The following is a 25,223-nucleotide window of genomic DNA, read 5'->3' as shown; positions in this document are numbered from 1 at the left end:
ATATGTTTCATATTCTGAGGGATCTTCAGTATTATGAAGTTCTTCAACATGAAATTTAGGAGGTCCAGTTTGTTGGAAAAAATTTTGTCGATTTTGTTGTGGATATGATGGTTTGAAATTATTTAAATTGGGTCGATTCATATAATTTACTCGTTTAGTTCGTATTGAACGATCTACTTCCATTGGAGCAGGCTTAGGTTGATATATGGGAAAAGGTTTTGGGGCAAAAACGTTTCTGTTGGGAACAGGCAATTTGGGAATGTTATCGTTAAAATTTCTTGTTTGTTGTATAGGCATTCTAGGATTTGGTGGTTGAGAATATGAAAAAGTAGGTTGATTTGTTTGCTTAGGAAGAGAAGGATAGAAGGGTGATGATTTTAATCCTTGTTTGGCCTGAAAATTTCGTTCTTCAACACATGCATCAAAAGCTTCTTTTAAAGTAGATGGTTTCCTTGCTCTAACATTTCCACCTATTGGCTCTTTTAAACCAGCAAGAAAAACTTGCAATGCGTTTTCCTTATGTGTCGCAATTCTGTCCGTTTTCAAATCATTATCCTGAATTAAAATATTTGTATTGTTGATTAAAAGGGAAAGCAAATTTTGAACCTGTCCATAAAATTTTTCAATAGTAGTTATTTGTTGTACCTGGAATAATTCACGCGTTAAAGTTACACAGTCTCGCTTATCGTTGTAGTAAGCGATTAAATTTGCTTTGATATCATTCCAAATTAATGGAGTTCCATAAATTTCAAGTATCTGATCTGCTTCACCAATAATTTTTGCACGAATGGATTGTAACCAAACATTAAAAAATGGAGTATTTTCTAATGCAGATATGAAAGGAAATAAATTATCTACTGATCTTATGAAATTATGAAGTTTCACGGGTTTTCCATCAAATGTTGGCAAATCTCTAATTGCTTGAGGAGTTTGCATAGATTTTAAAACTATTTCTGCTTGCTGAAACATTTGGGCTGTTTCTGCAGCATCAAGTGTTTCTCCGCTTTGAGCCATTTTGAATTTCACAAGATTCGAAGTTGATTTACAATCACTTGATTCACAAAACACAAAATTATAATACTATTCAAATACAAAATTATTTTTGGTTCTCACGATTTATTTTTATTTTTTCTTCTTGTTTAATTCGAGCCCACCGTTCTGTTTCACGGGCATAGAATTCTTTTTTCTGTTTTTTGGATAAATTGGCTGGTGTTTTACGGATTATCTTTTTATTTTCGATATCTGGAATGTATTCTGGTTGGTTCATATCATCCCAATTTTCTTCTTTCATAATTTTTAAAATTCACTCACTTTCTCGCTTAATTAAATAAATTCACTTTTCTTTCTCTCTTAAAAATATCACTTTTCTTTCATTCACACAACTAACAGATCACTGTTAATAAAAAATAAACATTCACTTTTTTGATTATATTTGGTTGTTAGAAATTATTTGGGTAACATTTAAATATTCAAAATTACTTACAAGAGTAGAAGAAAATGTCCCATGTTCGTTGGGGTTTCTTCAGTTGGTTTGTCGTTAGTGGCAGCTCCAGCGATTTGATACTTAATTTTCGCTTAAGTTTTTTCTTCACTTTCACTTTCACCACACTGACCGGTTACTACGCGACTGCGCCAGTTAACTCCTCGAGCGGGAAGGAGTTCTTTTTAAAAAACTAAAACACTTCTAATTCTATGATACAACTGTCTGTATTCCTGATTTGGCAAATGGTTTTTATAATCTTCAACTGGCCCTTGACCTTGAAAGCATACTAATGTGGTGGCGTCGCTTCTGCTGATGCAATTTCCCACGCGTAGTCGTCAAACGGTTCTGCTTTTCGTCTCGAAGAACAATACTTTCTTTATCGTCACTTGTTGATCTGCCTGTTGATCCGCTTGCGATGATGATTCATGGTCACGGTCTTTCTATGCTGGGATCGATGGTTTGATGATCGGGGACTTGCGAATGTGTAAATAAAGTGTCAATCATTGTTGTGAACCATATTGCCTGTGATGATTACCATTCCTCTTGAATGTTTCTTCGTAATATGTCACATGGTAGATTATTTATGGGTTTGATCTGGAATTCGATCTAGGAATCTGGGATGTTTACTGAAAGTGTGTCGCGTAAGCGCATAATGAGTTATTTATGGTTTTGTTTACGGACAATCTCCAGATTGCGCAATTACGCATCTGCTTTCATTTCATAAGTGATTCATAAGTGAATCATTAGGTTGTTTATGATTTAATGCTAGGATACATGAGTTGTGGTAATCCTTTACATGGATAAGCCGTTAACTTATATATATATATATATATATATATATATATATATATATATATATATATATATATATATATATATATATATACAGGTCGGACTCGATTATCCGGAGACTCGATTATCCGGGGACTCGATTATCCGGGATTCGATTATCCGGAATTTTAGACTCGATTATCCGGAATTTGGTTTTTGATGTTCTTGTTTTTCAATTTTCATGCATAAATCTGAGAAAATTTAGTATTGCCGTATACAATATGAATGATTTTGCAGTTAAGAACGTGTTTAAGAAGAGGGGGTTTGAAAAAGTGTTTTTTTGTGTATGCTGGTCAAAAATTTGTTTTTCTTGTAAAGGCCCGTACTGTTCCTAGAAAAAAAATTCTGCCTAAACCACCGCATCATATAAATAAAATAACGAAAAAGATAATATTTTAGTTCTTTTATCAAAGATTTCAATATTTTTCTTAGTGATTCGATTATCCGGAAAATTCGATTATCCGGAGTGAAAAAAAATCGACACTCCGGATAATCGAGTCCGACCTGTATATATATATATATATATATATATATATATATATATATATATATATATATATATATATATATATATATATATACATATATATATATATATATATATATATATATATATATATATATATATATATATATATATATATATATATATATATATATATATATATATATATATATATATATATATATATATATATATATATATATATATATATATATATATATATATATATATATATATACATATATATATATGTACATATATATATATAACACAAAAAAATGTTTAGTTTTATAGCCCAAATTTGAAGACATAGTTTTTCGATCTATAGGTAGCCGGATCCTATTATTGACATTTTTGATTCACTTCGTCAGTGTGGTTTTTCGAAAGCTACCTAATTCATATTTGGCTACTATGTGCGTCGTACTGTAGTGCTTCTTTTTGCAAAATTTCTGATAATTCTATTGAGAAAAACCTCCCTCCCATGTCAAAGTGAATCATGGAAGTGTCCAAGTAGCTCTGCACCATATCTGGCGATTCTTTTCTAATTTAATCGCAAATAAATGACATGTACAATTAAATTTTGGTATCATAATGTTCGTTGCGGCAAAGTGAGGCTATTCAGAAAGATCAAGCTGAAGTTGGTAGTATTGAATACCGCCGGTTCAAAATTATTTCTGGTTGGCAAACTTGACGACGTTTCAGAGCTGGAGTACTTACATACTTGTCAAACTATGAACGAATGTAAAAGTGGTCGATTGACATAGGCTCTCAGTTATTAACTGTAGAAATGCTACTAGAATAGCTTTGTCCTAGTTGAGTCTTAACGCCGGCATAAAGAAAAAAAAATTTTGGTCCATAGCTGTTTGAAGATGACTTCTGAAAAAGTGTTCATGGAAACCGAGGCAAGAATGTCCATGGTTAGCGTGACATAATTTGTGCTCAGCACCAATGAAAGAGAATAAATATTGTACACAAATCTAGAGGAATTCGCGATTAGGGCCTATCTGACAAATCGATAACAATGAGAAAATAATCAATGAAATTTTCATGTGCAATTTTAAATCCCAATTGGAGAAAATATACTCTAACTTTAACCTTTTCACATTAAAACATATTTCATAAACCAAGTTTTAAAATCCTCATCAATACCACACACATCTCCTACAATTCCCCTAGCTATTTCGTACTCAAAAAATCTTTAAAGGTTTCGCCTAAAACGTACTCGAGAATGCCAGTATCGCCCAATGTTATGAGCCTGTAATCGATATTATTTTCAGTGTCGCCTATTACTTTTGCGCCGTGTTTACATTCTGGTTTCAATTAAGCCCGCCATGTACGCCTTGTTTATTTTTTGTTTGCAGTGTCGCCGTTTACTCTCGCCGTGTTTTGATTTCGATTTCAGATGCGCCCATCACTTTGATAAACAAAAACACAGGCGTAACCAATAAAGTGTGTGGTTTGGCATGAGGTGAAGTTTCGTCTTCTACAAATTTGCGTTTTTTGAATAGTTAAATTATCGATAGGGGAAAAGTTCAAGTGCAGTGAATAGACAACCGACAACGCTATATTTTCCTAAATTGTGTACATTTTGTCAGTTTCGCCTGATTCGCGAATCTTTCTAGAAATGTACTGAAGAAGGTCGTCGAAAATGGGAAATTTGGCAATCCGGTAAATGGTTTTTTCGGGCAATGGTACATTCCGGTAAGTGGTATTCCGGTTAATTGCATTCCGGGTAATGGTATAGAATCGCCAAAATTCACGCGGAAATTACAAATTCCTACGGTCAGAATCTCAAGATTATTTTCAAAACCTCATAATTCCAATGGACATTTCAAAATACCTTTCGAAACTTGTCGAAATTCACGAAACTCGTTTTCCCATGATTTTTTTTTTCATTTAATTCATTTAAATTACGCAATCTCGAAATATGAGTGGCAACCTCTGGCAACCAGTAGCTTAGTAGTAAATGCTACCTTTATTCATACCAACGCCTTGTTTGTTGTATGTTCTAAAGATGTAGTAAAGTAAAATGGCACAGACATGTTGAGCATGAGCATGAGCATATATGACCGTACAATTCGTAGTTGCTACTCCATGATTGACCAGAGCAATCGAAGTTGCACAGGGATTTAGTGAATGGGGCTTGGGATTAGCTTACCATTCTTCAATGTGCACAAATCGAGAGCTCAAACTTTAGAAATCAATAACGGCGCCGGCCACGTCCTTACGGTCATCGGGGAAGGGAAGGAATGTTAGTAAGACAACCATTGGTTTTAGAGACCGAAGAATCTTCTGCATCTCCATAGTTGTCATGGGAAGGATATTGGGTTAGTGGGATAAGGTAAGGATCTGGGAGTCATCTTTAGTTGATGATGCGATCCTTGATATATTCACGCCTGACCGGATTCACGATATTACTCGATAAATGAATTGTATGCCGAACAAGTGTTCATCACCCGCCCCCGCAAGAGCAAGCAATGCGACCAAAGGATCAAACACTACTCTAAAGTAAAATGGCACAGACATGTTCCACATGAAGCATTTACTACCGGAAATGTGGTAAACTTAACTTTACTATATTTTATTCACATCACCCATTATTCTCAATATACTAGGTTCAGAAATGTAACAGAAGTGATTTCCCAATTGAGACTATGAATATTTGATTCAATTTTACTAAAAGCATCTTTAAAAGGTAAGAATTCTCACAGCAGTTAATGCTTTGATAAGACGCAACTCATTCCAACCATGGCATCCGCCCCATACTCAATGGTTGCTCTACTGTTCGTTCTTTGCAACGGACAAATTGTGCCACACACAAACCTCCCAAGCGCTATCGCTGACATCATCATTCATTTTGCCAGCCTGCAGTCATCACCTTTCGACTGCTGGTTCCTAGATGTGGAGTTAGAACTGATCGGGGACATAGTGTCCTCACCTCGAATCGCTCATATTCCCAAGGTTTTCGCTAGAATTCCAAGTTTTCACATGAACAGTACCAGGAAACCATCGATGTTGGTGATGTATGCCAACGCCTATCTGAATCAGTCGCATGATTTGGTTATGGCATTGTTCTTGTCTTTGTCGATGGAGCACGATACTAAATACCTTGTGCTAGCGGAGTTTTCCAGCCCTCAGGATATTGTAGTAATTTACAGTAAGATATTTGCACAAGTAGCTACAAATGTCGTTTTCATCCATACCCAAGTCAAGCTTGCTCTCGTTTACAATCCCTTCAAGAAGGTCGTCATTTACTCCGACAAAATGGACGTGGGAATCATGTTTGCCGACATGACCAGCAACATCTACGGCGTCCAGGTCCGATTCACGTTGATTGGCAGCTCTCCTTGGTGCGCCTTGCGAGAGTCTCGCGTTGAGAATGGACTTGTCCAGGGATCGATCGGTAATTGGGTAACTGAAACATTGCGACGCATCAATGGAACTTGGTACGGCGTACAACTCTATTGCGATCCAACCGTTAAGGACTGTACTCCGCACTACATTTACGACGAAGATGGCACTCCGTTCGATTTGATCCTGATCAACATGTACTTGCGACAATTATTGTTGACCACACTCGATCTCACAGAACCGGTTCGAACGGTCATCCTGGCACCTCGTGGTCGTATGCTGCAAATGTTCGAACTGTTCACGTATCCATTCGAACCAGAATTGTGGACTCTGATTATTCTACTGTTGATTGCATGCGCATTATTATCAACGGCATTTCCGAACCTTTTCCAGAATGACCCGTTTATGCTGGCTGTCTGTGGCTTCGAGCGATACAGTTTACGTCTAGCTAAACCATACGAAAAGATGATTCTCTTCTCGTTGATTGTTCTGTTCTTTTTCATCTCGTGTGCATACGAGAACAAGTTCATATCGCTGATGACGAGTTATCCGCGAGTGCCCGATCCCCAAACTCTGGGAGATCTTCGTCGAGCCGGAATCAAAATTGCCGTTGCCCTTGGTAAGGATACGGATTTGAACCGCCGTTTTCCGGACCCGGAACTGCAGTCGCTCATTGAGTTCGTCGATGACCTTATGCTGCGTCCGAAAACGATGGCCATGATGGCCGAGGAACGAATGGCTCGTGTGATCCTGTATGGCGATGATTACATTGACGAGGCGACCGGAGATGTTCTCTTCATGCCCTTGAAGGGATATTCCATAAATCTACGGGTGAACGCGATTGCAACCGTTCCGAAGTGTCCGTATCGGAGCAAGCTTAGGGATTTTGAGAGGAAGTTGTTCGACGCCGGGCTGATGCGTTACTGGTTTGAAGAGATGCTTTATGAGAATATGGAATTCCGGAGGGCTTACGAATTATCGAAGGTACAACTTCAAGTCGATAAGGACATTTCCGTGTCAGAGCTTCAACCAGTGTGGGTACTTTTGGCCGTGGGATGGATTGCATCTGTTGTTATATTATTTGTTGAAATTTTGTGGAGTAAGTTAACGAATAAAAACTACTCTTTTGCAGCATTTGAATAACCCGTAAATTAGTCTTCTAATTGCACAATATGCTCACTGCCCTAATATAGTGAACTGATTGAATAGCTCCCTCAAAAATAGCTAAAGCATTGTCTCCCAAAAGTTTTCATATACACAATACGTTTAAGTTTCCGTGCATCTCAATTTCACGAACCTGCTAAGAGAGGCGAGTATTTTCGTAAGCTACCAAACTGTCATCTTCAGGGGGTAACAAGAACAAATAATTTGCCAGAAACTTGCACAAGCAACCGATGAGTCGTATATATTATAGCGCACAGCGGGTCAAAACCTGCATTTAGGTAGCATTTAAAGCGCATAAACAGCAGTACAAGCGCATATCCTACCCAGACAACCAGAAGTCGCATGAAAGTTTACGTTACAACTCGTTTATTCATACTAATTACATCAAACCCGCAAAACACCGTGGATAAACTCGTCAGATTGATGACCTTCCTCGCATAAAACACTTCTTTTCTGAGTTCACTTGTACATTTTGTTTCGTCTCGTACACTCGTACAAACAAAATCGGATCACTCCGTAGCAGCTGTCAAATCAATATTTGTAATCATAAGTTAAGTCGGATAAGATCACAGGTTAGTTCGGTAGAAAATCTATACACTCGCATTGTATATTATTATTCATCACATAATGTATGCACGCATATCGCCTCCACTTTTGTACGTAGAAGGCCTTTTCGCGACATCTTATAAGTGAAATGTTGCACATATAAAGCCTCCAGGTGATTTCGTTATACATACATTTTGGTTGTCTGGGTACTGAATAAATGCTCTTTTGGGTGCTTATGTATTCGATAATTTTCACATCAACTTAAACCCACTAAAATGGAGAATTTCCAAAACAATGCCGAAACAATGGAGTTTGATGCAGCAGCAGTCGAGAACGCTAGCGCGTTCCAGAAAAGCGGTAAGGTGCCACGATCGCCGGTGCATACCACGGAGAATATACCGACGGCTAGCAGTAGCTCGAATCAATGTGAAACACAGGAACCACAAGGAGGATTAGGGATTCAGAGTCCAGTGTTCACAATCCAGCAACAACACTCAAGGAGGCCAACTACCTGAAAACTTGAGGTTGACTGAGGTGAAGAATAAGGTCGATGAACTCATCCAGTTCGTTAAGGACCGGCACAATGTGCATACTGTGATCAAGAGCAAGCTGACGAGCATCAAATCCGCTGTCAACGCTACCATGAAGGAGCAGGAAGCGCTGATGATGAGGGCAGAGTTTGCCGAAAAAACACTGAAGAAGGTTACGGAGCAAGCAGCGGCTGACAAGCTTAGGACCCCAAAGGTACGTAGTGACAAACCTACGAAGAAGCGAGATAGAGAGTCACCAGGAGAAGAGGAAGACCCAAAAAAGCAGCGCAACGATCAAGGAAAAAATGTGCCGAAAAAAGACGGGAATGGTGATGGATGGCAAACCGTCGTAAACGCCAAAGATAAAAAAGGAAACAGAATGAGAAGGTGGAGAAGAAAAAGGACGGGAAGAAAAAAGCGAAGCGACGCCCGCAGTGGCCGAAAGGGGATGCCAAACTTGTTAAGGCAAACGACCAAACAACGTACGCAGATATCCTTCCAAAAGTTAAGGACGATCCGAACTTGAAGGGCCTCGGAGAAAACGTGGTTAGGACGCGGCGCACCCAGAAGGGGAAATGCTGTTTGAGCTGAAGAGTGACCCAGCGATCAAGAGCTCGGACTATCAGGAGCTAGTCGCGAAATCTTTGGCGAACGAGGCGGCCGTTAGAGCACTTACTCAGGAAGCAGTTGTTGAGTGCAGATACTTGGACGAGATTACAACTGTGGACGAAGTGAGCGAGGAGCTGCGTAAGCAATGCAGCCTTGGTGAGGAGGCCATGGCAATCCGTCTGAGGAAGTCGTACGACGGCACACTGTCAGCGACAATTCGGCTACCAGTTGACACGGCGAACAAACTGGTGGAGAAAGGCAAGATAAGAATTGGCTGGTCGATATGCCCACTGAGACTTGTCACGCGAGCAGATAGGCCACCGATGCGTTGCTTCAAGTGCATGGACTTCGGACACCCGGCGGCGAGCTGTAAAGGCCCAGACAGAAACGAACTGTGCAGGAAATGTGGAGATAGAGGTCACTTTGGGAAAGACTGCAAGAATTGACCAAGGTGCTTGCTCTGCTCATCGGAGGAAGGAAACACCCATTCGACGGGTAGCTTCAATTGCCGCGCGTACCAAAAGGCGATCGCAGCCCAACAATAACGGAGGTAACGCAGATCAACCTGAATCACTGCGACACCGCACAGCAACTGTTTTGGCAGTCGACAACAGAAAGTAAGTGCGACGTAGCGATAATAGCTGAACTGTATCGAGTACCACTCAATAACGCCAATTGGGTGGCGGATAGCACAGGCGCAGCGGCGATACAAGTGATGGGTAGGTTTCCTATCCAGGAAGTGGTTGCCAGCTCAAACGCGGGGTTTGTGATCGCCAAAATCAACGGAATCTACTTTTGCAGATGCTACACGCCTCCAAGATGGACGCTCGAAGAATTTGGTCATATGTTGGAGGAGTTGACCGACGAGCTAGTTGGTCGAAAACCAATGCTGATTGGAGGTGACTTCAATGGGCCGTGGAGTGGGGTAGCAGGGTAACCAATGCCAGAGGTTACAACCTACTGGAGACTCTAGCAAACCAAGACGTAGTTTTGTGCAACGAAGACACCGTTAGCACATTTCGGAAAGACGGACAGGAGTCGATCATTGACCTAACATTTTGTAGCCCATCACTGGCGGGCAACATGAACTAAAGGGTAAGCGAAGAGTACACCCATAGCGATCACCTGGCGATACGCTACAGTATTGGCCGGCGGAACACTGCGGTAGTGCAGAGGAACACAATTGGCGACCGGCAGTGGAAGATTAAGGCTTTCGACAAAGATCTCTTTGTTGAGGTGCTTCGCACCGACAGCGATGCCCTGAACTTGGATGCGGTAAGGCTGATAACAGCGATAGCAAGGGCATGTGATACAACGATGCCACGGAAACGGGAGCCCCGCAACGATCGACGTCCCGCGTACTGGTGGAACGTGGCACTCAACGAACTCCGAGCTGCTTGCCTTAAAGCCAGGAGGCGTTACCAGAGAGCAACGAACGTAGAAATCAAAGAGGAGCGAAAGGTCGTTTTCCAAGCAGCCAGAGCTGCTTTCAAACGCGAGATAACACTGAGCAAGTCTGAGTGCTACAAGCAGCTGTGCCGAGAAGCTGACGCCAACCTCTGGGGGACGCTTATCGAGTGGTCATGGCAAAAGTCAAGGGTCCATCAATTCCGGTTGAAACGTGTGCTGAAAAGCTGAGGGTTATTGTCGAGGGTCTCTTCCCAACGCATGATCCGACACCGTGGCCACCCACACCGTATGTCGACGAGGAAGAAGCAATCACTGAAGATCGTCAGGTTTCCAATAACGAGCTTGTAGCAGCGGCGAATGCATTGAAGGTGAAAAAGGCCCCAGACCGGATGGAATACCGAATGTGGCACTTAAAGCGGCGATCCTAGCGTACCCGGATATGTTCCGGAAAGTGATGCAGAAATGCCTGGACGAAGGTGTTTTCCCAGATATATGGAAGATCCAGAAGCTGGTGCTGCTACCGAAGCCATGAAAACCACCCGGTGATCCTTCATCATTCAGGCCTATATGCTTGCTGGATACACTGGGCAAACTCTTGGAACGGGTCATCCTAAACAGAGTGGCTAAATGTACGGAGAGCGCGAACGGATTATCAGAAAGGCAGTTCGGATTCCGGAAAGGAAAATCGACGGTAGACGCAATTCCGACCGTCCTGGAGAGGGCCGAGAAGGCATCGAAGCAAAAGCGAAGAGGAAATCGTTACTGCGCCGTAGTTACGATAGACGTTAAGAACGCGTTCAATAGTGCCAGTTGGGAGGCCATCGCCACAGCGCTGCATAGAATGCGGGTTCCTGACTATCTGTGCCGAATTCTGCAGAGTTACTTCGAGAACGGCGGGAGTTCCGCAAGGGTCCATACTGGGTCCGACGCTGTGGAACGGGATGTACGACGGGGTCCTATCATTGGAGTTACCTAACTGTAATAGGCGAAACGCTGGAAGAAGTGGAAGTGCTAACCACGGAGGCAATGGGTACGGTTGAGAACTGGATGAATGCAGTCAAGCTGAAAATAGCCCACCACAAAACGGAGGTGCTACTAGTCAGTAATTGCAAAGCGGTTCAACACGCTGAAATTACCGTCGGGGGACATGTCATAGCATCACAGCGGTCACTCAGACACCTGGGCGTGATGATAGACGATCGGCTAAATTTCAACAGCCACGTCGACTATACATGTGAGAAGGCGGCAAGGGTGACCAACGCACTCACAAGGATCATGCCGAACGCTCATGGTCCGAGAAGCAGTAGGAAGCGTCTTCTGGCTAGCGTATTATCGTCGATACTGAGATACGGAGTTCCGGCCTGGGGTGCAGCACTGCAAACTAAGCGCAATCGGGACAAGCTCAACAGCACGTTCCGGCTCATGGCTATGAGAGTAGCAAGCGCATACAGAACAATATCGTCGGAGGCGGTATTTGTGATCACCGGGATGACTTCGATTTGCATCACCCTGGGAGAAGACATCGAGTGTTATCAGCGGAGAGGCACTAGACAGGTGAGGAAATTGGCGAGGATCGGCTCGCTGGACAAGTGGCAGCAAGAATGGGATGCCTCTGAGAAAGGTAGATGGACCCACAGACTCATCCCGAATGTGAAAGACCTGGGTAGACTGGAAGCATGGCGAAGTAAACTTCCACCTGACACAGTTCCTGTCGGGTCACGGTTGCTTCAAACAGTATTTACATCGGTTCGGCCACGCGCCGTCACCGTTCTGTCCTGTGTGTAGTGAAAGAGAGGAAACGCCGGAGCATGTTGTTTTCGACTGCCCGAGGTTCAACATGGAACGAAGCGCGACGGTGGCTGCTTTTGGACAGGACTTCAATGCAGACAGAATTGTAAGCAAAATGATAGGCGGAATCTGGTGGAAAAAATGGTGGTGGAGATAACATCTATCTTGCAGAGAAATTGGCGGGAAGAGCAGCGAAGCGAGCAGTGCCTGACATCGGGTCGTCGGGGCGCTAATGAACCGGAAGTCAACCCCCAACCGGAATCGTTTGACCGACCTCGGCACTCGAGTCAGCCTGACGAAGAAAGAAGAAGAAGATCTCCCCTGCGATAGCCGCCGGTAGTCGGGGCACCATCAGTGCGGACGTCTCCCCAACCGGTACTGGTGACAACCTCCGACGCCGGGGGAAGTCAGAAGGAGAAGGAAGTGAGAAGAGATGAACGATGACAGGAGACAGAAAAGCGGAAGAAGATGGAACGGCAGTCTGCTCAACATGCAAGAGCAAACCACTGGCAGACTGCGCAGAGTGCAAGAGCACAGAGCGGGCAAACGTCAAGAACGTGAGAGAAGTGCTGATGCACAGCCCTCCCGACGAAGTCGCATCTAGTCAACCCCCCCGCGAAGTGACAGATAACGCAATTTTCACGTACCTACTTTCAACGTAAACAATGGGGCCATCCACCGCTGCCGGCACAATTTTTCACTATGGCAGATCGGAATTTTGTTTCGTTGTTGACGGGTGCAAAACAACGAATGGAATGAAATGAAATAAGGGCGAGTCTGATATTTTCGTCTGCCAATGGAAATAAATTTAATAAAATCACCAAGTTTAAGCACCAAATGAACTTAAGAGCGTACCAATTCGTTCGATGAAAAGATTAAATGACGTATTAGTGCTTTGTTTTGCGGAAAAGTATGCTATAAGAAATTACTTAAAATACAGCCTAACTGATTTGTGGATCGCTTTTAAGAAGCGAAAAGAAAGCGCTGGCCGTAAAATAAAATAAAATAAAATATTGTGGGCCTCGTGGCCGTGCGGTTAGTGTCGTTAGGCATTTAAGCGCATCGTGTCATTGGGTGTGGGTTCGATTCCCGCTTCAGTCATTGAAACTTTTCGTCAGGAATGTTTCTCAACTGTGCCACTGGAGCATCCTTATCCATTGTCTAGTGTTAAGTTACATTCCGTGCAGCTAAATGGCTGAAGACGGTGTCCTTATCTTTTTATTGGAAATCGAATCAAGTCGAAAAGTGATATTTTTTTATTTGCAGTTTTTTTTTTATGCGGATTAGAACACTTTTCCTCATACTCACCACGAGAGGTCTAAGTTTCAATCAAATAAGCCTATGAACTAATATACGATGACGTCACGCTGCAACTTTCAGCGTGAAGAAAACCTTTACAGCGGGCGATGTATACAGAAAAATAAATGATTTCGTTGCACATTCATCCACGCATTGTTCATCCGATGAACATTCGTGTTGGTGTGGATGTCATTTTATGTAAACATATTTAGATCGGAAAAAATCAACAAGAAAAGTAGACCGTGGATAAGTCTATTGGCTGAACTATCCAGCTTTTTAAAAGCGGTAATGGCCGCCAAAAGTTAGCATACTTTCTGGTAGGGATCCAACATATTGACGTTTGGCTTTGTTCCGGTCAATAGGCAAATTTAATGCGCCACCATCATAGAGGTCGCTAGGGAAGAAGGAGAGAAATGTCATTGAAAATGTTTGTTTACGTCCAAAATTCAATTTTTTTACCCAAAAATTAGCTCATAATCAATTAATTATTAAACTATTTTCCATAGGCTAATATTTTCAAAGCTGAACGATCACTTCGACATCTGGTGGCTAGTAGGAGAACCGTCATAAAAGAGGTTGGGTTGAGAACGCACCATGTGCAGCATAGGAAGAAGCACACATATTACACTTTTTCTCAGAATAGTTATGCTGTAGACGATCAGAGAGCATTGAAAAACATGATAAACTTTTTTCCTTCCAAAATGTACAGATCCGGTCAGGGCTCATGTACGATTTGTGGGATAAAATTGGAAAATTGGTGTTTGGCTACATAGGTTATAAACTTCCGGATTCTTTGTTTGTGGCTAATTTTGTTGTGAAATCATGCGTATCGCAAGAACAAAGGGTCAAAATGATTACGCCAATGGAAAATAGTTTAATAATTAATTGATTATGAGCTAATTTTTGGGTCGAAAAAATGAATTATGGACGTAAACAAACATTTTCAATGACATTTCTCTCCTTCTTACCTAGCGACCTCTATGCTGATGGCGCATTAAATTTGCCTATTGGCATAATCATTTCGACCCTTTATTCTTGCGATACGCGTGATTTCATAACAAATTTAACCACAAACAAAGAATCCGGAGGTTTATAACCTATGAAGCCAAATACCAATTTTCCAATTTTATCCCACTAATCGTACATGAGCACTGAAGGATCTGTACATTTTCGAAGGAAAAAAAGTTTATCAGGTTTTTCAATGCTCTCTGATCGTCTACAACATAACTGTTCCGAGAAAAAGTGTAATATGTTTGCTCTTTCCTATGCTGCACACGGTGCGGTCTCAACTCAACCTCTTTTATGACGGTTCTCCTACTAGCCACCAGATGTCGAAGTGATCGTTCAGCTTTGAAAATATTAGCCTATTGACTTGTCCACCGGTGTGATAAATTCACTCGGTTAAAGAATTTTGACTTTTAAGCGGGTCACGTATCTACGTGTTTCGGTCAAGTGTAAAAATTCTTGGACTGAGTAAATTTAGTGCACCGGTGGATAAGTCCATATCAAGCGACCCAAGTCAAACGCCAGATCACTAGATCCCTTTTTGTAAATGTGGGCTAATTTTTGGTGATATTAGCGTTCGTAAAAGCGGGATACTTCATCCAATAAGCTTATCTGATTGAAACTTAGACATCTGGTGGTGAGTATGAGAAAAAAAGTGTTCAAATCCACAAAAGAAAATGTACTACGAGTTGATATAATCTCAGATTGATTTCAAGCTTATAACTACAATTTCCCATAAATTAATGATTATCGTAAATATCTAAGGGATGATTCAAATATTATGTAACGAAGAAATTTGCCAATTTAAACCCCCTCCTTCCCTGAAGTAACAGGTTTTATATGGAAAATTTCAATTTATTGTATGGACCGAAACACTACAAAATATCCCTTACCACTCCTTGTTGTGTTTGAACGAAATATTTGAACGATCCCTAACAAATTTGTCTTGCTTTGAATTGCCAAGTGGTCAAAAAATAATTTCGTAAACAAAGGAACGGTTACTATAAGCTACTTACAGCATGCGGACCACATCACACCACTATTCAAAACTCGCTCGTGGGCCATACAAAATCTTCCCGATGACCGTACAAATCCTTTTAGAGAATCGCTATTTGGTGATCACTCGTTTATAATGATGTTACAAATGCCAAACAAAAAATGTAAAACTTTTTTTATGTCCATCAAGCATGATTCTAGTTTACGCCCTATTTTGAGAACACTCCATGATTTCATTGAGTTTGACAGTACCACGGACCAAAATTTTTCGGTACATTGACGTTGTACTGCAGCTGTCATGATGCTCCCGGGTTGCATCTAGTGGAATCCGGGGGGATCCAGGCTACCGCCGAAAGTGAGGACTAGGTTTTAGTGGATAGGCACGCAAGTGAATCCCACACAGTGCCAATAATTAACAGGCCAGGTTTTTGAAACTTTTTTGATACCCCACTATAATAGAAAAAAAAACATCAACTTAAACAAGGCATATCATTTGAACTTCTTATCAATGATCGCGAAACGTGACTTGCGTTGAGTTATTAATAGTTGCCGACCGGTGCTAACTGGCGCCGTGACTACCTCTCTATCCCACGTTTTTTATTTATAAATTGCGGCAGCTAATTATATGCGTGTGAGGAATCAGCTGCCTTTACAAAACAGAATAATGATATTAGCACAAAAGTAAGCTTTGATAGTCGATTGAGTAGATCACCAACAGCGGCATTAATTGCACTTTAAACACCGACAAAGATGCTGCCTTCAAAAGTATCTTTTATGTAAATTATTCACAGAGATGAGTTAATTCACACACTCCCATAATCATTAAATTCGGAGAAATATAGCTTGAAATTAATTAATGAATACTTCAACGTGAATTACCCCTAAAATATGTTTAAGGTGGAAGGATTCTAATCAAATCATTGGCAAGCGAGTAGTAACATTGAATTGATAATCATCATCAAATTTATCGTAAATTTAGGGAAGATCTTTTGTTTTTTTTTTTGCTAGAGATGAACGACAGCCTAGCACCTCACATTTGATATCCGACCCCGCCTTGGACGAGTTGTGGAAGGAGGTACCACTTTTGTTGAAGCATTCCGCAAATCCAGCCGCTCGATTGCCACGTAAACGATACCAGCCTCCAACAACTTGCCCATCGTATCTAGTAGACTGGCCCAACTCAGTATGGGAGAAAAATAAAGTTTTATGATTCCACGAGGCACCCTCCAGGATTATTTTCTTGAGTTAGGGGAAGACTTCCTGAAAATTTCAGCTCATTTGGTTGTTCCATGAGCTGGCGCATTTGAATTGAAGTTAATATAGGATTTTCAGCTCAAACATATGGGAAACAACACATCATCTACTGTTTGGTTCAGGAAAATTGTTGATCGCGTTCAATTCAACCCAGAATCTCAAAAACACTACTTGATATCATAGCAAACAATATTGTAGAAGATTGTATCATGATTAAAATTGAAGATTTGATAATCTCACTCAATACTGCTTTGTATTTCTTCAACATTGCCTCTAAGCGCATCATAGCCACCTACGACGTAGGGCGAGCTGCTGCACGAGGTGCATGCATATAAGTGACTGTACAGGAGTGCTGCTCTAAGGCTTACATTCAACAACTGAAAAGGTAATGAAAAAGAGATTGAATCCAGATACAACCTTCTGCAATTATGTTCATTAGGGTATCAACTAGTGTATTTGTCATTCTGGGCTCCATAGAACGCTTTCAACTAGTATACGGAACAAGACAGTGACATAGGGTCAATTTTCAATATATTTGGAACGAATATCCCATACAAACTTCAAACTGAATGCGCCAGCTGGTGGAGCAACCAATTGAGTTGAAATTATGAGAGAGATTTTTTCTTACCATAAGACTCATATCAAGGGGGTGCCCCGTTGAAATTTACAACTTTTTTGTATAAGGGCCAGTCTAGTATCTAGTAGACAGATCGGTCTAAACGTCCCGTCTTCGTTAGTAACTCAAATTTCTGTCGATTCCACACATACATTGACCTAGGGGAACTTACGTATTGTCGGCAGCCTAAGCAGCTGAACTTTTAAGAAGGCAATTATACACAACAACAGAGCACAACAATTCGCAGGAGACACCTGACCTACACTTGAGCACACCTCATTTATTAATTAATATGCACAAAACACTATTTTGTTCTTTAAATCATATATTTTCCCTCACCAAAGTCACGAGGCACTTGTTCTTTTATCGGCAATGCAATTACTATTGTCGGCAACAAAATTGTTCCTCTTCGGCAATCTAAAATTGTACAAAAACTAGGTTATGTATTGGTAACTTTTCGTATTTGTTGACAATGCCTGAAATTGAACATCACTTATTATGTTCTACTCGTTGAAAGGGCCAATGCAGAAAAATACAGACTACACTGAGAACAGCATTGCAGTTATAAATAGAATAGCTGAGAGTCATATTGAATACACAACGCCACTAAATGTACCATTAAAATAACCAAAACAGCCGCTATGGAAAGCATAGATAGCGCCACCGTAGCCGTGTGTGTTTGACAGAACAGCAATGCTCTCACAATGTTAAATCCCATATACAGTGGCGCCTTTGTTTTGATGCGGTGAGCACTTGCAAAAACTACCTTCAATGGTCCATTTGTGCAGACTAAGGAGCCGTCCACAAATTACGTAACGCTCTAGGGGTAGGGGGAGTAGGCTCAAACGTTGCGGCTCAAACACAAAATTTATACCGTAATTTCGGGTGAAATTGATCATTTTTCACGGTTTTTCTAGTCTGTTTTCTAAAATGTTAACAATGCCAAACAACTAAATGTAGGAAAACAAGTACGATGATAAGCCTTACCGACTCATGTACCGAAATTTTCTAACAAATGTCATTTTAGTGTTAACAAATATCTCTAAAATAAAAAATCAGGGGATCACATTTCGGGGTGAAATTGATCACTCGTCAATGACATTATTGTTTGTTTTCAAAACAACTCTACATGATAAAATTGAGCTTCCTGAATCAGAATATGCTTGTCAAATTCTTAACGATGCAATATATAAATAAATAACGAATAGATAAATTTACAGAATTTCGCGGAAAACGCCTAAATGCATGCAATTTTCTAAGGAATTCAATGATATCTAACAGAAATTCAATTATTTCAACCATTTGAACTAATTGGTACGAGTTTTAGTTATGAAATCTGGTTTGTGGATATATCTCAAGCATCCTCACAAACTTTCAGGTTTATACCATGTTCAAATCCTTGCTTAGTAATAAAAGTTTATAGGTGTTTGTTAATACTGCACCGTGCATGATTTTAAAATTTTACATTATTTTCATAGTAATAAACATTCTTCAATGCAAAAAACTTCACAACACACAATTTGACAATAGTTACGACAAAAAACATTCATTTACTGCAGCTTACATTAATATTTATGCTCCATTACGTGTGATACAGGGTGTCGACTGCCTGGAAAAACCTGGAAAGTCAGGGAATGTCAGGGAATTTATTCCTGACCTGGAAAGTCAGGGAAAATCAGGGAATTTCACTTGAGGTCAGGGAAAAAATATCAATACTACAACATCAAACGAGTTTATTGTCTGCCAAGTAATTGATTATGCTGAATCAATACACCTTCAGCATGGCTTTGATTTGCAGCCGTAGACTTTAACCACTCGACTAAGGAACCAGGACCCAGAAAACTCTCCAGAAATTCTGAGGATGGTTCTCAAAGTTCCTCGATTATTTTTAGTAATCCAGAAAATCATTGAAAAGCAGAAATTTCAGGAATATCATTTGAAATAATCTTGATAATCTATTGACCAGTGGTAATAGTAGTAGGCTTGAATTTCACGAAAATCAAGTGACTCTTCCCAGTACAGTAGTTCAAAAACGTGAATCTCATCAAGTAGCCTATGTTGGGTGCATGCATTTTCTAAAACGTTAGTGTCATTGAAGGCTCTAAATGCGGGAAATGCAGCAGGAAATAGAACATTTTTCTACAGTAATTTTGGGTTGCCCTTAGCAATGGGTGTTTTGCAATTTTCAAGGCTTTTTGCAGTAGAAGCATTAACCTTAGAATGCTAATGTCGCTACTGTTCGTGTTACCAACATCTAGTTTGCCAGTTTGAGTACTGGTCCTCAAAGTGTCAAATAAATTTTAAAATCATCCACTATAACATGGCATCGAACAAACCATGAAAAGATACATTTAAAGGTGATAATAAACTAATTTAGTTTTGTGAGAACAGCGCCATTAGCGTTCTACTACTAATATTTCTATTCTCTTTGCCTACATGGGTTTTCATTGATTTTACCAAACCGGAGGCCGCCATCTTGGAATTCAAAATGGCGTCGAACATCGATTTCTGTCATCCTCTCGTCGCACCCGTTTCGAAAATACCCATATTGCATAGCTTTTCAACGATTGTCCTTAACCGGAGGCCGCCATCTTAGATTTCAAAATGGCGACGCGCATCGATTTCCGTCATACCATAATATTATCAATTGATAAAGATAGCACCTCTATCATTGCTATATGAGAGAATTCATGAGAATTTTTTGGGATAGGGATACTATCACTCTATCCTCTATCTCTGATAGATACCATTCTCTCAGTGATACTATCAGGATAGACAAGAAGTGATAGTATCATCTGATAGATAGATGATAGTATCATCGTCTATCGGATAATTTTGAAGCCTGCCTGAGTTCGCCGTGAAATATATTTTTGTTTTCAAATTTAGTTTTATAACGTAAATTTATGAATTTCAATCCTTTTTCTTGTGGTGAATTTTCATAAGGGTTTCCTATGTTTAATTAGGGCAAATTTAACGTCTCCAATTTAAAGGAAAATAATCAAATTTCAATTATATGTTCAGAATTTGCAATGAGAATACATGTTATTTTTTTTATTTAGCCGAACACGTCAAGTCAAATTGCGAAATTCGTTCAAAAATAAATGAAGACTTACGCATTTTTGGCCATATTTAACCCCCAACGGCGGTACTTGCACATTTGTTTTCAAATTCGAAAGGTAAATAATTTCACCGTGAATTGAACTATTCGCTGACACGCGAATGGCTCGACATGGTTGTGGTCTGTAAAGGTTGCTGCTCTTGAACGCTTTATCATCAAGTTATTACCGAGAGAATGAATGGTAACATTAAAAAAAATTCCGATTGCGATGTTCCACGATTTTTTCGGATTCGGATCAAAATCCAAACTTTGCCAGTAAAATTTATTTGCGTTCCTATAATTTTCAGTGTATTAGCAAATCAGAATAGGCCCTTTGCAAATAAATTGACTTATGACTTGACACAAAAACATCACGCTCTGATTGCCTGTAGAACAACAGGAGTGTTGTCAAAATAGTTCAACTATTAAAAGACGTATATTTTATAAGTTTCTCAGTATATTGAAGATTATGCACTACAATCTTTAAATAAGAAAGTATTAAAAGGCTCAATTGTTACCAATGCATGCTTTGTTACCTAATTCCAATAAATTAATAAGTAATGTTCGTTTTTTTCTGTGAATTTAAATCGTGAATAATAAATACACCGCAATGGAATATGGTTTTCTGGCAACTTGTTCCCGTAATAAAAAGTGATTGCCGAGGAAATCAAAATGCATTTATTTTAATTTGTGATTTAAAGCTTATAAATTAAGTATTTTCGAGTGCTTCATATACAAATCAAAAGTTCAATAGTGCATAAGTGATCGGTGCGTAGCTTTTGTGAAAAAATCGGCATTGGAGCGGAAAATTGGACCTTTCAAAGTGATGAGTTATTCTTAAGCTATTCTTGTGTTGTTTTTTTCGGCAGCTCACGAATGACGATAATTTCGGAAGCATTTGTTTCATTTAGTGATAAAACCCATGTTACATAATATTTTTGTGAAAGGTGGGATTTACATGGAAGATTAAAGTTCAAGGAATATATTGAGTACAGTGAAGGTAACTCTTCTTCCGTGGATAAGCTTTAACAAGGGCGATAAGTTAGTGCTGCCGAAAATACCCTCAGGGTGCCGAAGCCATCATTTACCCTATGTAGCGTTGCATTTTTGAACATGTACGGATCCGCATTGATTACTGTTTTAAGGGCAACATTCGGGAAGCCACAATTGTACATCATGTGACATCTACAAAAGTACTCTTCGCCCTGGAAGGTCGGGAAAATGTTCTACCCGATAGAATCTTTGATCAGCGGAATTTGAACCCATGATATTAAATATGTGCTTGCAGAATAAAATGTACGTTTATCGCCATGACTCATATAAAAAATGTTTTTTTTGTTCCAAAGTAACTGAACTTCATTTTTATTGCATCTCGGAAAATTGCATTACTAAGAGTATTTGATTTAGCATACTTCCCAGAACATAACCATGAGCCTGTGCCTTAAGGCAATTAACCATATTGCATTACAGGTTTGAACAATGGTGAATTTAATCCACTTGATATAACTACCCCCAATTATTGAGGTTGTTGAGAAATATGATCATCTCTACACCAATTATTCGGTTGGCGCCGCTGGACTTCGAGTGAACGATATGCCTATAATCAGTACTCGGATACTGATCGCTATCCGTTTATGACTTATTGTAGATGCTGTTTAGAATTAGCAGAAGATCACAGCCAGGAATTTGTTTCTTTGATCTAGTTGAGTAAATTACATTGAGAACTGTGCGAAATAGTCATACCTTTATGCGCCAAATCGCGCTTCAACATCGTGTTCTAATTTTTCACAAAACCAACAATAATTACTGATAATTGTCGCTCCGAGATGACTATAAAATACCAGGAATCTAGTCCGAGGACAGGATAGTTTGTAATCCGTCAGTGATCCGAGATGTCCAGACAGTTGGTTCCTTGCTTGGCTATTTTGACCGGCATTCTAGGGGTGGTATCGGCCCAGGAGGATTACTGCGATTCATCCCTGTGCGATCCGGGAGTGCAACATATCGGCTGCAACGCTAAGAACGAACTTTCGCCGGATTGTAACGAAGGCAAGAAGATTGAGCTGACCGATGAGCTCAAGAAGCTGATCCTGGACGAGCACAACAACTACCGCAATCAGGTGGCCAAGAAGGAACTGAAATGGTTGCCGTCGGCTTCCAATATGGTTGCGATGGTGAGTATTATCTGAGTTTCTTTGGATAACACAGTGGAACAAAAATATCATTTTGGCGTGTCTCAAGGATCAAATCATGTCTTCTTCTTGGCATTACGTGCTCACTAGAACAGAGCCTGCTTCTCAGCTTAGTGTTCTTATGAGCACTTCTACAGTTATTAACTGAGAGCGTTCTTTGCCAAAGTTGCCATTGTTCGCATTCGTATATCGTGTGGCAGGTACGATGATACTTTATGCCCAGAGAAATCAAGGACATTTGCATTACGAAAAGATCCTGGACTGACCGGGATTCGAACCTAGACACCTTCAGCATGGCTTTGCTTTGTAGCCGCGTTTTGAAAACGACAATGGATTTAGCAACCCTAAATTTTGTAATTAGCTGCATATTGGTGTTTAAGATTAAAAATGTTCCTAAAAGTAATCTTGAAAATTTAATTAATCTAGGACTGGGACGACGACCTGGCCTACCTGGCGGAGTTGAACGCGGATCGGTGCGAGTTCGAGCATGACCAGTGCCACAACACCAAGAAGTACCCCAATTCCGGCCAGAACATCGCTTCCTGGGCAACGACTGGCGATACGTACGAGGTGAAGGACACGATCAAGACGCTGATCCAGGAGTGGTGGGACGAACGTCACTTTGCTGGTCCCAAGCTGATCAAGAAGCTCTGGGGCAAATACAAGGCGTTGCACTTCACGATGTTGGTTCGGGCGAACGCCAGTCGAGTTGGATGCGCAATGGTCCAGTACAAGCAGACCGATTACCTTTGGGTTCTGCTTATCTGCAACTATTCGTACACCAATATGATTGGAACTACAGTTTATAAGGCTGGGGATGCGTGCTCGGAGTGTAAGTCGGGATGCGATAGCCAGTACGATGGATTGTGCAAGAAGGACGAGGCGGTTGATGTGGCTTAAAAATGAGGAAGCTCGCATGACATCATAATTGAAGACAGATAAAATTTCGGCAATGGGAGAGGTTTATATTCCATTATTATAAAAGAAAATTCCCCTATGCAATATACACATACTCTCCCCTACTCGATAATTCGTATCTCGATATCGAGTAAAGTAGAGAACCACAGTGAAAGCTGGGTTTTATGGATAATTCGATAGTCCCTTAGATCGCAGTTGCACTGATTTTATGTTCTGTATCTCGATACCAACCTAACTTGAAGGTCTCTTCAATATCAAACTACGGAGAGTTGCCTATATAGTGAACTGATTTAAGCTATTTTCAACCATTTCAAGCCATTTTTGGCTATTTTAAACCTTTTAAGGCATTATATCCATTTAGCCATTTTAAGCCTTTAAGGGCCGATTCCTTCACCCCGCTTAGGCCTTGAATCTAGTTTAACTATTGATTCTGATTTGTGTGATTCTGAAGAAAGCCATGGAATTTTGAAGACAAATCTTTAAGAGTTTTGATGAGAATCCTGATAGAACTCATATCGTGGGCCCTGTTGAGATTCTTATGATGATTCTGGAATGCTTCTGGACCATTCTGGAAAAATTCTAATGAGTGTACACTAAAACCTCAATTTACGAAGTCTTTTTTTACACTACCTCAATTTAAGTCACTTTTTTTACGCAGTGCGTAAATTGAGTTTTGACAATTCTGTGGGAAAACCGTTGGAACCCCATACAATATTGGTATTTTTGGAATAGGCACGATGAGGGGATGACGAAAATCGATGTCCGACGCCATTTTGGAATCCAAGATGGCGACCTCTGGTTTGGAGAATATTGTTGACTAAAATCGATGTCTGACGCCATTTTTAAATTTAATTCACCAAAACTTCTATCAACGAAGTCTGTTTTTACGCAAATTCAATTGACGTCACTTGTTTAACGAAGTAAATTCATGAACATCAGTACATTGATCAATTTGCTCATATTAAGGTGAAGTAGGCCGTCATTGAAATTTGTACCGGGCATCGATGATTGTGGCCAATCCGTCTCACGATTGCGAATTCAAGAAAATCACTAGGTTTTGCACTGACATTGCTGAAAATGTATCAGCATACTTTCTATATGTAAGCGCAAGTAGTGATACTTTTATGAATCAATATTACACGGTGCTCCCCTGACCGTTATTATCAGAAAAAAATCTCCATCGAATCTGTGCTCACCAGTCGATTTCTATAGCTAAGCTGCATGTCTGGGCTAAATTTAAAAAAAAATCGTAGGGCCCGTTTTTAAGTTACGCCCTTTTGAATGTGTAAGTCTTTTAATTCTAAGGAAATCTGAGATATTTAAACGAGTTTCCATTGGCCGTGATTATCAGAATAGATATAATATTAAAATTTAAATCAAAGTTGGTTTATAAAGTTATTTTTAACTTCTGGGAGGAGTTTTGAATGAGAAGATAGACGCTATTTGGAATTAGGTCCTTTTGGTAGCGTAACCACTGAAAACACTAATTTCCAATTGATTAATCAGGCATTCTTATACCTTTGAACATATTCAAATGTTTTCAATGGCACATTGCACTTATATGCCGCCAAAGTGTTTCACAATCAACTGATGTTCCTTAGGCTCAAGTGTTTTCAGGCATTACGGAGC

The 25,223-nt window shown here is 40.2% G+C and overlaps 1 protein-coding gene across 1 annotated transcript; it reads left to right on the top strand.

Annotated features, from left to right (window-relative positions):
- Positions 1–22,164: 22,164 nt before the first annotated feature.
- LOC5575399 (venom allergen 5) lies at positions 22,165–23,634 on the top strand. The gene is made up of 2 exons (XM_001661869.2): positions 22,165–22,658; positions 23,103–23,634. Exons 1-2 carry the CDS (start codon positions 22,377–22,379, stop codon positions 23,574–23,576), a joined length of 756 nt encoding a protein of 251 aa, XP_001661919.1. The 5' UTR covers positions 22,165–22,376; the 3' UTR covers positions 23,577–23,634.
- The last annotated feature ends 1,589 nt before the right edge of the window (positions 23,635–25,223 follow it).

Source organism: Aedes aegypti, chromosome 3, assembly GCF_002204515.2.
Source record: "Aedes aegypti strain LVP_AGWG chromosome 3, AaegL5.0 Primary Assembly, whole genome shotgun sequence".
Lineage (NCBI taxonomy): Eukaryota > Metazoa > Arthropoda > Insecta > Diptera > Culicidae > Aedes > Aedes aegypti.
This window is presented reverse-complemented; position numbering and strand designations above follow the sequence as displayed.